Source organism: Protomyctophum parallelum (assembly GCF_964188405.1).
Source record: "Protomyctophum parallelum genome assembly, chromosome: 1".
NCBI lineage: Eukaryota > Metazoa > Chordata > Actinopteri > Myctophiformes > Myctophidae > Protomyctophum > Protomyctophum parallelum.
Window position 1 is genome coordinate 18766562 of NC_139697.1, and position 15000 is coordinate 18781561.

A 15000-nucleotide genomic window follows, 5' to 3' on the forward strand; every position below is an offset into this window, starting at 1 on the left:
GAAGCAAAAGTGGAAACAAGACAATCAAGGATAAAAACAATGTATGTATACAAATAGATATTGAATATACATATAGGAATAAAATAAAGGGTGCAAACAGAGCATGTGTTACATTAACACTTTGGGGTAATTCTATCTTGTGAAACTATATACAAAAGATGCACGTGCATTTCTGACAGAGATAGTTAGCCAGAGACGTTATAGCTTCATACAGTATACGTACTTTTGAAAGTTGACAGCGGTATTCCAGTAGTTCTTGCACTCACTTAGTATGAAATGCATTTGCGATGTATAATTGAATGAAAGTTCGTTGCTGTGCTTATATAACAGCATTTCTATGTATATAATACCGAGGTAATTTTCTGTAAACAAAAAAGGGTGTACACACAATGATTGGTATTCCTGAAGGTGCTTGTATTCTATTTGACATCCTTCTCCTGTCACAGCTCTCTCTCTCTCTCTCTCTGACATGGTTGGATGGAGTGAGTTTCCCAAACAAACCGTGAAGTAGAAGTGAAAGACCATGTGTTGTGTTCTGCTGTGCCTGAAGACACCAACTCTGTTGCAGTTTCACAGACATCGTAGTCTCTTTCCACAGACCCTCCCCTCCCCTCCTCCCCTCCCCCTCTCCCCCTCCCCTCCTCATGTGTGAGTGATACAGTTCTACGGCAGAGACAAACGCAGCGTGACAGATCCAGATTACTGTCAGTGAGAGAGATAAGGTTATAATGAGAAAGTGCATGGGGGGGGGGAAATTGATCCCTTTTTTTCAGGATGCTGTCTGATTTAGCCGAGGGGCTGGGGGATGTCGATAATAACTTCCTGTGTCCCCCCACAGCTCTCTAAATGGGAGACGGGCAGGGGGAGGGTGTGTGCGTTGTGCGGCTGTGCACGCTCGCGTGTGTGTGGTGTGTGCGTGCATGGGGGGGGGGGGGGGGGGGGGAGGGAGACATTCACGCCGCGAGAGCGGATTTCATTAAGATGCAATATCTTAGGAAAGTGCATTTGAAAAGGGAAGCTTTTGTTGAATAATAATTCTCCTGCCATTTCTCTGCTTTTATTGAAAATCTGTCTGATGGTGTCAGACATTGGCGCCGTGGTGGTGACGCGCATACGTCACCAATCCACCGAGATCAGTTTAAACAGCGTCCACAGACCAATCCTCGGTGTGTGTGAATAAAGGACTCTCCTTTTCTTTTCTGTCATGTAAAAAGCGCTCAGCGAAAGCCTCAGGAAGCCATATTATAACCACGTCCATTATTGTAAACTTCAGCTATACTGGAAAAATAACAGATCACAAAGATCTGGAATTTTGGGGGGAAATCGTGAAAATGTGGCGAAAAACCTTCACCGCAAAACTTTTTGAACTCAGATCTTTGCTTCTGGGGGTCCCTGCATGCTTGGAGCAACATGTTTTCAGATTGGGGGGGTCGGCAGCCAATTATAGGCTATAATTTATGGGGTCCTTGGCATGCAATAATATAGTTTGAGCACCACTGACATAATAGAAACATAGGTTTTTCAGAAAACCGTCATGACTTTAGAAGATATTTTGTAGAAAAGAGACCAATAAGGTCTCAATGGGGCGACCCATTTGGGAAAAGCACGATATTTCCCTTTGAAATACTTCTTAACAACCGGTATAGCGGTGCGTATCCTCCTACACACCCCCAACCGTGGGATCTAAACTATAAATGTCAGCATAATTAGACGAGTCAGATACTCTCTGTTGCATTAACAACTCCGCCATGTTTTATTCATTAAATGAGTTGGCCTGCAGTGACAGAGGCGAGACACACATGTCCAGCGCAATGTGCATCATGGGAGAGAGAGCGAGGGAGAGAGAGAGAGAGAGAGAGAGAGAGGCGGCCTGGCGGGTGGTGCTTATTAGCTGTGGGAGCGTGGGATGGAATTGTGGAAATTAACGTGGATTAGAGTCAAGTATGACTGACGGCTACAGAAGGGCTTTACCTGGTGATCTGGGAATGGCCTTAATTCAAAGAGGGATCTCTTTGATGGTGTGTGTGTGTGGGGGGGACTGTGGGCGGTGGGCCACTGCCACTGTGAACACACCTTGGAGATGGAACCTAGAATGTCAAAAACATCCAAATATCGTACTTTGTACTCACTACATATATTTGAAAACTATACTTTGTAGAGGGACATTCTGCACAGTGAGTCCTTCTACTTTTGGTACTTTAAGTACATTTTGATGGCAATACTTTTGTACTTTATACACGCGTATACATTTTGAATTCCGGACTTTGTTACCCGTAACAGTATTTCTCTCGTCAACTCCTGAGCCTGGGCAGGCATGCTCCTCGGAGCTGCGGTATAGTTCTACACAGACACAGACACAGACACAGAGACAGACACAGAGACAGAGACAGAGACAGACACAGACACAGACGCAGACGCAGACGCAGACGCAGACGCAGACGCAGACGCAGACGCAGACGCAGACACAGACACAGACACAGACACATACACAGACAGACACAGACAGGGTGTCGGATGTCATCCCCATGCAGCATGACTGGCCAGGGAAATGGAAGTAAATCAGCAGACTAGTGGGAACGGAACTAGTCACTGATGACTTCAAAAACACAGACAGAGAGAGAGAGAGAGAGAGAGAGAGAGAGAGAGAGATGACTGCAGACAGATACTGCGGTGAGCAAGGAAATTGTGAAAACAGACAATGTAAGAGAGGATGAGAGAGAGAGAGAGAGAGTGCGTGCGTCCTTGCATGTTTCCGCTGGCCTCCGTCTCCAGGGCCACTGTGGTCCTTTCCTCATGCGGTTTCTATTATTTATCCAGCATCTCTAAGCGGACATAACCGAAGCCAACTTTCATCTCAGCTGCCATCCTGGCAGAACTCATGCAGGACACGGGGAACAAGTACAACAACAACAACAACAACAGAGGACGTGGGAAACAATTGCAGGGCTATGATTATGAAACAAGACACTTGGTTTTATAGCTTCGGTGATTCGTGTGGATGGTTGGATTCATCAGAAACTAGTCTGAACCTCATCTCTCGGCATCACACACACAGACATCATAGGGGGGCTTGAGCCCCTGCCCTTATACCCGTCTGTCTGTATAACAACTGCCCTGCCCCCCAGACCATGAATGGAGCATTTTAAAGGAATGCTATAAATTCCCCCATTTCCATGCCGAACTCAGCATTCAGGAGAATTGTCTTTTTCCCCAAACGGCAGCATTTTGCATTGAGATAATTTTGTCCTCACACGGGGGGGGGGGGGGGGGGGGGGGGGGGGTAATAACCGGCGGCCATACCGGCGGTATGGGGGGCGGTAATAACCGGCGGCCATACCGGCGGTATGGGGGGCGGTAATAACCGGCGGCCATACAGGCGGTATGGGGGGCGGTAATAACCGGCGGCCATACCGGCGGTATGGGGGGCGGCCAAATATGCGGTAATAAAAATCCCATACCGTCCCAGCCCTACGACACGCTCCATATATGGCCAATACAGAATTCATTCCATATCATGTTGACCTGACCTCATCAAACCCTGTGTACGTTCCCTCTGTGCACGCCCCTGAAACAAAGTGCATAGTATATATACAATGCACTTTGTCGAGAACTATTTAAAAGTTTCTCGACTTTTTTTCAATAAACTAGTGCAGTTTGGACGAGGGGCACAATCACAGAATGAAACAAAGAAAAGGCACAGGGTGTGTCGAGTCCATTTGATATAGTAATGTGTCCAAGTCAAGACGCTATGGGAAAGAGGCATGCAGGGAGAAGCCATACCCCTGGGCTCAGTTTGGAAAACATAAATGAATAAAAAAATGGGTTACGTGCAAATTATGCAATTACTGTATGTGCAAACATATTATTTGATTAATGGTATGTTTGCACACATTCATAGAGCATATACCCTCCCACACATCATGACACATGTGACCCTCTCTCTCTCTCTCATGTGAGAGTCCAAACAGCAAAGACCCACCTCAACGTTCATGTATACCCGCTGTCAGAACTGTACGGGCTATATATACGAAATCAAATTAAAACAATGAAAAGAGCTGCCAGCCAGCCAGCCAACCAACCGCTATACATGTGCGACTCTGTGAAACACACGGACATCAAAACCCTTATCGCTTTCCTTCCGGCCGGCACGGCTTGACACGGGGGTTTTAGCGCGAGATTACTCACCTGCCAGAAGAGAACAATAGCTAATGTATCTATAGGCCGCGCTCCATTAAGAGCAAGGTGTCAGCCATAAGCTGCTTTAATGCATTGCATGAGAAAAGGGGCCTTAATCGGCGAGGCATGCCGCAGTCAGGGATTAAATCACTTTTATTGGTGCCTCCTGTGACTTTCCTCAACGCTCAGGGTCACACTGTAAATCAACACACACACACACACACACACACACACACACAGACCCACACACACACACACACACCCGTTGGGGCTCTGCACTTCAGCTTACTTTACGGCTTCAGACACGTATCATAAATTGTCATTTTTGTTTTTCCGCCTCTCTTTCTCCTCCTCTCCTCATACGTATATTTGGTGAATTCACTCACAGCTGCTTAAAAGAAATAACTAAAAAATAAAAAGTTTCTCTCGACTTTTTCAATAAACTCCAGATCTGGGATGTTTCTTTGAGGAGCGTATATCAAAATATTTGTTTTGTGTATATGCATCTGTCAGTCTGCAGCGGTGAGTGTTTGTTGTGTGTGTGTGTACTGTATCTGTGTGTGTGCGCGTGTGTGCGCGCGCGTGCGTGCATGTGTTTACTGAGGAAAGCAGCTGCATGCCGCATTGCACAGAATATCTAAACAGCTGTTCCATCAAGACTATTGATCATGTCCCTGTCTCACACGGGCTCCCACCGCACAGACAGTAGCATAGCAGGGAAGAACAGGCTCTGCCAAAACCTTTTCAGCTCAAGCCCCGACAGAAGGAACGTGATATCTCCGTGTGATATCACAAACGTGCACAAAAAGACATAATGAATTAACCTCTTATATACTGTAAAGCCCTATTGAAGCAGTGGTTGTCCCTATAGAGCGCCATTTCGACAAACAGTGTGGGTCGGGCCCCCTTTGAGGGATCACAGACTATAACGTTTATGGGTCACGACTAGAGTAAAAATCACATGTTCTTTTCCTTAACACTCGCATGACTGTAGTATAAGGCTGCAGGTATCCCACACAAGCTGACTCAGGTCAAAAAGTCATTTCTTTCCCCTGCAATGTCATTGGCTATACTCACTGTCTCCAGAAGCTTTGACACCTTCAACCCCCCAGCGGGGTAGAGCCATTCTGACCTGAGATCAGATTCTAAAAATGTCTTTCTACATCCTGACAGTTTTCTGAAAAAGCTATGTTTCTATGTCAGTTGTTATTTGATTTTTCAAAAATAGCAGACCTACAAGCTCGTAGCGCGCCACTCGGTGGCGCGCTATGAGCTTGTAGATCTGCTATTTTTCAATAGCTAAAGCACAACACAATGCTAACACCAAAAGGGGCTCCCGGCCCAGAATGGTACTTGAACAAAGGGGCTGTCTGGAGGCGTGAACTTGAAGGCCACTCCCGTGGTGTGATTGTGCCCAATGTGAGTGTGCCCAATTCAACGGTGTTATAATACTCAATACATGTATAATACTCAGTACATATAGTCAATACAATAGAGATGCACACGGTATATGGAACGCGTGAACGTCGACTGATGTCACTGAGGTCATAATTCATCGGCTCAACGCATAACCCCCCCCCTCTCACCCCCCCCCCCACACACACACACACACGTTATCTGACAGCGCAGTCCCCATTTACAGAGCAGAAGTTTAGTCACTTGAACCCTTTTGTGTCCCTATTCTTCTGTGTGTGTGTGTGTGTGTGTGTGTGTGTGTGTGTGTGTGTGTGTGTGTGCACATGTGTGCGCATGTGTGTGCGTGCGTGTGTCTAAGCCGCTGTGTGCATGCTACTGACACTGCTAAATGGTGTGTGTGTGTGTGTGTGTGTGTGTGTGTGTGTGTGTGTGTGTGAAATTGTGTACCAAAGACACACAGGAGCTATACTCCGTGATGTGTGTGTATGTGCGCGTCTCTGTGCATGTGTTTGGACTGCTAATCGGTAAAGGTAAAAAAAAAAAAACAAGGACTGGATCTCGTTAGCATCAGCTGGATGTTGACATTGCATTCAGGTCAAGGCTACTGACGCGTGACTGTGTGTTGTGTGTTTGCGTGTGCGTTTGTATTGGAGCCATGCGAGACTGCATGTGACTATGCGGCTGTCACGCGCACACACACACACACACACACACACACACACACACACACACACATGCGCGCACACGCACAGTCGCACACACACACACCAGTAGCTCCTGCTGAGCTGTGCGCTGGGGACCCCAGGGGGGTCTCCACGGAGCTGTCAGAGCAGGATGGATGAAGAGGCTGCCCTGCATCGCAACACACTCTGGGGAAATACCGCACGCGCACACACACACACACACACACACACACACACGGACGGACGGACGGACAGACGTTAAAGTAGAATTATTCAACATGGACAATTTTTTTCACCGTTATTCTCACAAAAATATTTACGTGAACAAATAAATGGAATGGCAGGTACAAATCACATTGACGTGGACATCTGGTATTGTTTACCAACCATTTCAGCACAGCCACCGTTTTGCCTCAGAGGAATACTTTTTTTTTTCGATCAATTCACTCGGCCCATATGAATGCCTTAATGGATTCATGGGAGAACGGTTGTTTTTTTCTCGTATTCCTTACCTTTTACGGGGAACAGAAACGGGAAAGTCTAGAAAATGGAAGGAAATACTTGAGGAATAGAGGAGAATGTGTTATGGTCTTCACCGAGTGGCGTGCTACGAGCTTGTAGGTCTGCTATTTTTGAAAAATCGAAGAACGACTGACATGGAAACATAGCTTTTTCAGAAAACTGTCAGGATGTAGAAGACCTTTTTAGAATCTGATCTCAGGTCAAAATGGGTTAAAGGAATGCAAGTCAAACAACGATACTTTCAATAAATCCAAGGCACCGACAGAAAGACATTTGGGGGTGAAGAACAAGTTGAACGGAACTTTAGAGGTCAGTGTATTAGTTTGAATGGGGAATGGAGGTGTCCTCATTATATTTGTAATTTCTTGAAAGTGTGGTTGTTTAGGGGGGCCTTTTTCTGCCTTTAGTGATAGATTACAGTAGTCTGACAGGAAATGAGTAGAGGGGGGGGTATGCGCAGCAAAGGTTGTCGGGATCGGGAGTCGAACCCGCGACACTGTCACGATTACCAGCCAGGGCCTGGCTGGTAATCGTGACAGTGTCACTATCGGCAACAGATCACTATCAATGCTGGAAATTCAACTCGTAAAAAGAAAAAAATTAAAAAACAAAATAAACAGTACCTATTCTCATAAATAATAAATGTATATAAATGTAACAATAAAACATGTTCTACACATTTTGGAAATCGTCTTTGAACAGTTATATAACAAACTGTCCCAAACATTTCCCATAAATACGCTGTGACGTAGCGTGAAAGTATAGCTCTCTGCTGCTTGACCGCACAACTTGACAGATATACTGGGACACTTACTGTGTCATCTCAGTCATGTTGTCCACATGATTGTGTAAAAAGGCTAACGTTACTGTGGCGTATGTACAGGTATCCAGCTCAGTGGCCTTGTGGTTAGAGTGTCCGCCCTGAGACCGGGAGGTCGGGGTTCAATCCCCGGCCGGGTCATACCAAAAGACTGTAAAGACTAAAAATGGGACCCAGACAGTGCCTCCCTGCTTGACACTCAGCATCAAAGGGTTGGATTGGGGGTAAGTCCCGGCGACATACTAGCGTCATGTCCAGGGGGTGTACTTACATCAAGCTGCCTCACGCTACAGAAACAGGAGATAGGCTCCTGCCCTATGGGCCTCATGGCTCGGCAAGGCTACTTACTTACTTACTTATGTACAGGTATGTGAGAAACACAGACCACGCGCAACTAATTCCCATCATGAATATGCACGGAGGGGAAATCAGCGTGGGATTTGCGTGCACCTGGACGTGTTCAATTCACTCCCATAGTTCGGGGGCAAAACAAACAAAAACAAGCATACTGTAATTAGCCCATTTATACATTGCCACATGCATCTTCATGTAATTGAAATATCAAGGATGGCATGAGAAAAGGAGCACTTAAAAGGGAAGTTGTAAAACAATACAGTACAGTACAGTACAGTGAGCTGTGAACATTTTGGAGGAACGACGTTTTGGAATTAAAAACGAGCGTTTTGACGAGGAGGAGTCCAATGTTCTCTTCTCTCCATTCTCAGACAAACTAAAATCTTTTTTTTTTGTGTAAAAATACAAATAGCGGATTTAACTGTGACGGTTCAACTGAGAGACGGAACAGGCTGTGATTCCAGACAGTCCTCGCCAATCAACTCGTCTGTCTGGCTCATGGCGACAGTGTTCCTTTTCTAAGGATGCCTCCTCCTCCTTCCTTCCTTCCTCCTCACCTATATAAGATATATATATATATATATATATACACACATTTAAATTTAGTTAGTCTTTTGTTAGTCATATTTTTAGTTAGTCATATTTTAAGGCCCGTTCATCCAGTTCTTCGAGGAAGAGGAGGTGACCGTTAGTAAAAACAAGAGAGTTGTGTTGTGTGATGTATTCCCATGCTTTTTTGTTCTTGCTCAATGTAAGTCGCTCTGGATTAAGAGCGTCTGCTAAATGCCTAAATTGTAAATTGTAAATTGTGAGCGGCACCCGACCACCATGCACCGCATGACGTCATGTCGTAGTTTTTTGCGCTCTTAATCCAGAGCGACTTGCCGTAAGCAAGAACAAAAACATGGTATACATATACATAGATACATATATACAGTAAATAGTCATCATGAATCATAATGTAAGCTAAGAACCTAACAGTGGAATAGCTATAATACAAATATGCGTATATATATATATATATATATACTGCACTATAGCATAGAGCGTATTATGTATAAAATGCTATCCAAGTTACATAAGTTGAGCCTTTGCGCAGGATCGTCGAGGCTATAGGGAAAGTGCTACGGGCTACGATGGAGTCTGAAGAGGTGGGTTGTCAGACTACGGCGGAAGACTGGGAGTGAGGCTGCAGTTCTGACTGCAACGGGAAGTGCATTCCATATAGTTTTGTAGCCTGCGGAAGGGAGAAGAGTCTGGGACGTGTGGATCGCTGTCACACCGTTTAGTCCACTAGATTTCAGTACACTATATTTGTAACGATTTCCGCGCAATTTCATATCACGCAGACATCTCGTCACTGTAAACCATGTGTGTCGAATGCACGGTACAGAATGTAAGGAAACGTGTCGATACCCGTTGTTTGAGCCGAAAGCACACACAAACACACGCATGCACGCACGCACACGCACGCACACACACACAGACACTTCACAAATATGGCCCCGCGGGACATCAAACAAGAAGTACGGAAAACATAGTATATTATGCCTTCCCCCGGAGCAGCCATGTTGGATTGGAAACACAAAAGGCAAGAAGATTAATGGTACCGTCCTAAAGTCGGCTCTTCGGTGCTACTGAAAATCTCCGACGAGCCGAAATCATTTCGGCACTACAGCGCCGAAACAGCGGTAAAATATAGGAGTACGAATCGGCCCTAAGGAGGTTCACTCCCAACAGCCCAAAAACGATTGACGCGCTCAAAATATGAATGGAAAAAATTCTAAACTATAATAACCTTGCCAAGGAACGGTACATATATACACGACTACTCGACACCTTATATGAAGTGCTCCACACAGACTGGGTTAGACATGGATGTGAGTGGTATAAATCTTTACGCTCCGGCAGCACCTTTAACAGGCCATTAATAATAATAGGGGGCGCCGGCCCGACCCGGGAGGCCCGGAACCTTAAAAGGCGAAGGTCAGGCTGGTATTGCCTCTTTAAAAGGTTTCTATTAACCCATTATGCGCGGGAACCCCTTTTGATGTTAGCATTATGCTATGCTTTAGCTATATTGAAAAATAGCAGATCTACAAGCTTGTAGATCTGCTATTTATTTTTTTTATCGAAGAGCGACTGACGTAGAAGACATTTTTTAGAATCTGATCTCAGGTCAGAATGGAAAACTGTCCGGATGTAGAAGACATTTTTAGAATCTGATCTCAGGTCAGAATGGAAAACTGTCCGGATGTAGAAGACATTTTTAGAATCTGATCTCAGGTCAGAATGGAAAACTGTCCGGATGTAGAAGACATTTTTAGAATCTGATCTCAGGTCAGAATGGAAAACTGTCCGGATGTAGAAGACATTTTTAGAATCTGATCTCAGGTCAGAATGGAAAACTGTCCGGATGTAGAAGACATTTTTAGAATCTGATCTCAGGTCAGAATGGGTTAAGACTCAGCCCTCCCCCTGCCCCTTTATGACAGCCCAGCTGTAACCAATATGCAGATGACGAGGAGGAGAATGTCCCTCCGTGGTGGATGATCCAGAGGAGAGGAGGAATTTCTACGGGTCCGGAGGGAATAATATGCACGGTGGTGTGTGTGTGAAGTGCACGCGTGTGCGTGTGTGCGCGCGTGCGTGGTGTGACTATGGAGGTCCCGTCAGTCCAATTCAAGGTCTCGCTCACCTGCTGCAGAGACATGGCTCGTTCTATCGTTCTCGACCACCCCTCCCCCCTCCCTCTCTCCCTCTCTCCCTCTCTGTGAGAGGATGGAGGGAGGAGAGGAGAGCTGGGGAAAGAAAGGAGAGCGAGCGAGCTCTTAAATAGATTGCAAAGAACGCAAGAGGTCTGAGCTGGAATGTTAAGAAGGATTTCTCTATACTACAGCCTGCAGCAGAGAGAGAGAGAGAGAGGGAGAGAGAGAGAGAGAGAGAGAGAGAGAGAGAGAGAGAGACAGAGAGAGAGACAGAGAGAGAGACAGAGAGAGACAGAGACAGAGACAGACAGACAGACAGAGATCGAGGGCAGAAGCGTATACGGAGGCGTCAGTGATTCAGTTGTAGCTTTCTGGTGTCAGAAGCAGAGTTGTAAGCAATCCATCACCCTGTCACACTCCTCCAATCACAGCCCAGCCACCGCGCCACACACACACACACACACACACACACACACACACACACACACACACACACACACACACACACACACACACACACACACACACACACACACACACACACACACACACAGAGAAAGATGGACAGGGAGAGAAGAGATCCAAAACAAAAAGAAAGACACAGAGAGGGACCGCGGAAACACATTTAGAGTAGGAAGGAAATAAAAGAGGAGAGAAACTGACCTGGAATACCTGGTGGAGTTTTAAGGTACTTTCCGTTGAAATGCTGTATGACCACCTCGCACTTCTCTGTGGATTCCATTCTGCAGAGAGAGAGGGGGGGAGGGGGGGGGATGTCTTTCATTTCAGTATAGAGCCATTTCCGGACATGTCACGCCTGCTTTGCGCGCCACTTTGTAATTGCACGCCAGTATGCCTTGCATTATTGGAAAGCAGCAGAAGATCTACAAGCTCACAATGTTGCCGGAGTGCAACACATCTGTATAGCTTGTAGATGTGCTCATTTTGTTGAAGTATAGCCTATATATAAATCAGCCTTCACTGAATGAGATCACACTGATGTATCCACGTTTTTCCCCCGCCAACGTACTGGGGCTCCTTGTGTGTGTGTGTGCTTTGCTTCCTTCAGGCCGTGTTGCCATGTCTGCTTATTATAAGCGCAACCTTTGACTTGTTTTTTTCTGTAAAGTCAGTTGCAAATAAATTATTGGTAGTGCTGGTTGATGTTTTCTTTGGGCTTGATTCTAAAGTGTATAGTAGTTGCTTATTTGGGCTTGCTTCCACATTTCTTCACAAGGAAACCCAGATGAATACTATGTAATTGTCCACAGACATCCATCCGAACATATTTTGTGCCTTTTTTATTATAATGTTTAAAAAATATTCAAAATATTTAGATTTATTCTCAATGTGTTTTTAAATAACGGATGTACAACCTCACAATGTGTCGCTGTGAGCTTGTAGATCAGCTATTTTCATGTGTGCTTGTTTTCATAGACCTGGCCACTTGTTTCTCTTGCAAAACTGGCAACAGTAGGATAGGATACAAACAGAGCAAATCGTAAAAACTCATTGGGTAGTGTACACACACACACACACACACACACACACACACACACACACACAAACACACGAGCGTGCGCACACACACACACGCACACACTCTTTAAATAAATAATATGCGATATAAATTAAGGATCAACCTGACCTCTCCATTGCCTTCAGTTGTCGAACAAGAAAGTCTGCACTTGTCATTTGTATACTAGACCGATGCCCAGCTGCAGAGCACTGAGTCAGTAACGATGGACGTTGGGAGATCCATGCCCCCACCCCGGCTATATGCAATACCCGTTGTACCCGTGTCAGAGTACCCGTTCCACCCATCTGTCTCTGTCCCTTTTATGTCCATATATGTGACCAGATTTGACTGGGAGCCTGCCATCGCGCAAATTCCAGCTTTTCACCAGCTGTATTTTTTTTAAATGAGTTAATGGCACAGGCAGACTCTTCGCATAATGGAGAGCTGTCAGAGCTGAAATTGACATGTAAATATGAAATAAACGCTTAAACATGTAGCTAGGTGTAATGTTAGAGACCACAGAAGTGAACCTTTCAAGCCTGTTTTCTGCAAGACATTACTCTATAAGCCATATCTCCAAAACTGGTGGGTCAAACTGAACAACCAATATGTCAATTTGTAGCTATGATGAAAAGTACCCCATGAGGACTGTGAGCCTGGGCATTTTAAAACGCCTGTACCGCCGAGTCGCCGACACCCAACTCCCGCGCAGGCTCGTACGTCCGTCCGTCCGTCCATGCACAGCTGAAGTGAAAAGCTCACGCAGAAATGCAGGTATAGGGAGTGGGAAGAGTCAAATACGTGGCTCGACAGCGTCACCGTGAATGAACATAACGTGAGCCGGTATGCAGGGCAATGCTGGCGAAATGTTTTATGTGCATATTGTCGCCCCAAGGTGGCCTGTCACACATCAGACGAGCCTCGTCTCAGGAGAGCAACGCTCCCGTAACGTCAGAACACAGAACGCCCGCAAGCAGCGCATGTGTCACATGGGCTTTTAATACCCGAGCATCTCCCATTATACCGGGGTCTCTTATAGAGCGTCACAGTCCCGCCCCCCCCGACGAGCGGCTCGGAAGAGAAATGTCCCATTCATTTTTTCCCATAGGCGTTTCAAAATGTATTTATTTACCTGTAAGCCTCGGACCAAGCCAACTCGGATCATGACAAATCATGACAATAAACACATTATTTTGGGACGAACAAACAACAAATAATGGGCAGAGTATACAACACTTTTTTTCAGGGTTTTTTTTCTCGTTTTTTTAAGTAAAAGTATCAATACTGCAATGTAGAAATAGAAGTAAAGTAGAAGTAAGTACTCGTTATGCCTATAATGTCTCATTTCACCATGTAGAAAATCTATAAAAACGTATAAAAAGCAGATCTGCAAGCTCACAATGCGTAGCACCGCCACACATTGTAGTCTACTCTCCAAAGTATGTGAGTTTTCAAATAATTGTAGTGGAGTAAAAGTGCAATATTTGCCACTGAGATGTAGTGGAGCGGAAGTATAAAAGTACATGAAAAATGGAAATACTCCAGTAAGTACTGGGAGAGATTACTTATAGTGAGTATATGGTATAAGGTTGTATCGTTGCTGTCGGAAGGAAAACACATAACTCCATTTTTGAAAATGAAAAGTAGTAAAAAGCTTTGGACAAAACCTCTTAACTCCATTTGACCCTCAAACTGTCTGCTAAAGCAGCTAACTCTCTCCCTCTCATGGAAATAATTGGCAATATATAAAGTCACAACAGCAACTTCGATGGCACAGTATTGCTTTGTTTTCTAAATCTAGGCTGAGGTTTTCTTAATTTCCTGAAAAATGTATATCTTTCATTTTCAGAAAAATGAACATTTTGGAGTTATAGGTTGTTTCTTCCAGACAGCAGAGATATGCTAATCTGGTTGACTAACACAGACAGCCTGTATATGGTATAATTAAAGGATGATAAACAGCTTGTCTCCTATAAAGGAGTGGTTCTCAACCAGTGGTCCGGGGACCACCAGTGGTCTTTGAGGTGGTTCCAGGTGGTCTGGGTAACCAAATGGACCCTTGACCTGAGATCAGATTCTATAAATGTCTTCTACATCCTGACAGTTTTCTGAAAAAGCTATGTCAGTCGTTCGAATAATTGTCATTTTGAGCAGCATTTGCCTGTTCTCTCTCCTAATGGTATACCATTTGCGGACAAAATTGTATCCAAGGAAAACAAAATATGCTTTAGTTTTGAGTCCAAGAGGCTATATGTCATCAAATGCCGAAAAAAGAATGGACCTTGATGAACAGGGTTGAAAACCACCGTCCTAGAGGGTATGCGCGTGACATCATCAAACCAGGAAGTATTGCGGGAACGCCTACTGAGTGCCAACAAAACTACTTTCTGGCCTTGACAGCCCAGACATCCACACAGAAAAGTCCAATATGCTTGCATTAAACGACGTTCATGCATGCACATACCCTCTATATAGCAACATGAGTGTCTGGAGGAAACCGTCAATACCGAGTTGTCCTTGAGCAAGGCATTGATGCCTGCTTGCTCATTAAGAACACTGGGCGAAACCGACGTCAGCGTTTTGTGTGCAAAGGCCTTGAAATAGATTTAGTTTTTAGTTTTTTTTTCTCATGCCAAAAATGAGTTTCACTTTCATGTCGGTGTGCAATTTTACAAGAGCATGTGTGTCACCTGTCATCTGTTCAAAGGGAGGAGGAGGAGGAGGTGAATGAATGCTCCGCCAAGCGCAGCATGATGCGTTCGTCTGTTTGGAATACAAAGTGCTCGATTTGAGCTGATTTCA

At 45.1% G+C, this 15000-nt stretch overlaps 1 protein-coding gene across 1 annotated transcript in view; it reads right to left on the bottom strand.

Annotated features, from left to right (window-relative positions):
- LOC310874448 (RNA-binding motif, single-stranded-interacting protein 3-like) overlaps positions 1 to 15000 on the bottom strand; it is a 136177-nt gene that overhangs the window by 112335 nt on the left and 8842 nt on the right. Inside the window, exon 2 of the mRNA XM_083787254.1 lies at positions 11343 to 11422. Within this exon, the coding sequence (XP_083643380.1) occupies positions 11343 to 11422 (80 nt within the window). The remainder of the gene's footprint in view (positions 1 to 11342; positions 11423 to 15000) is intronic.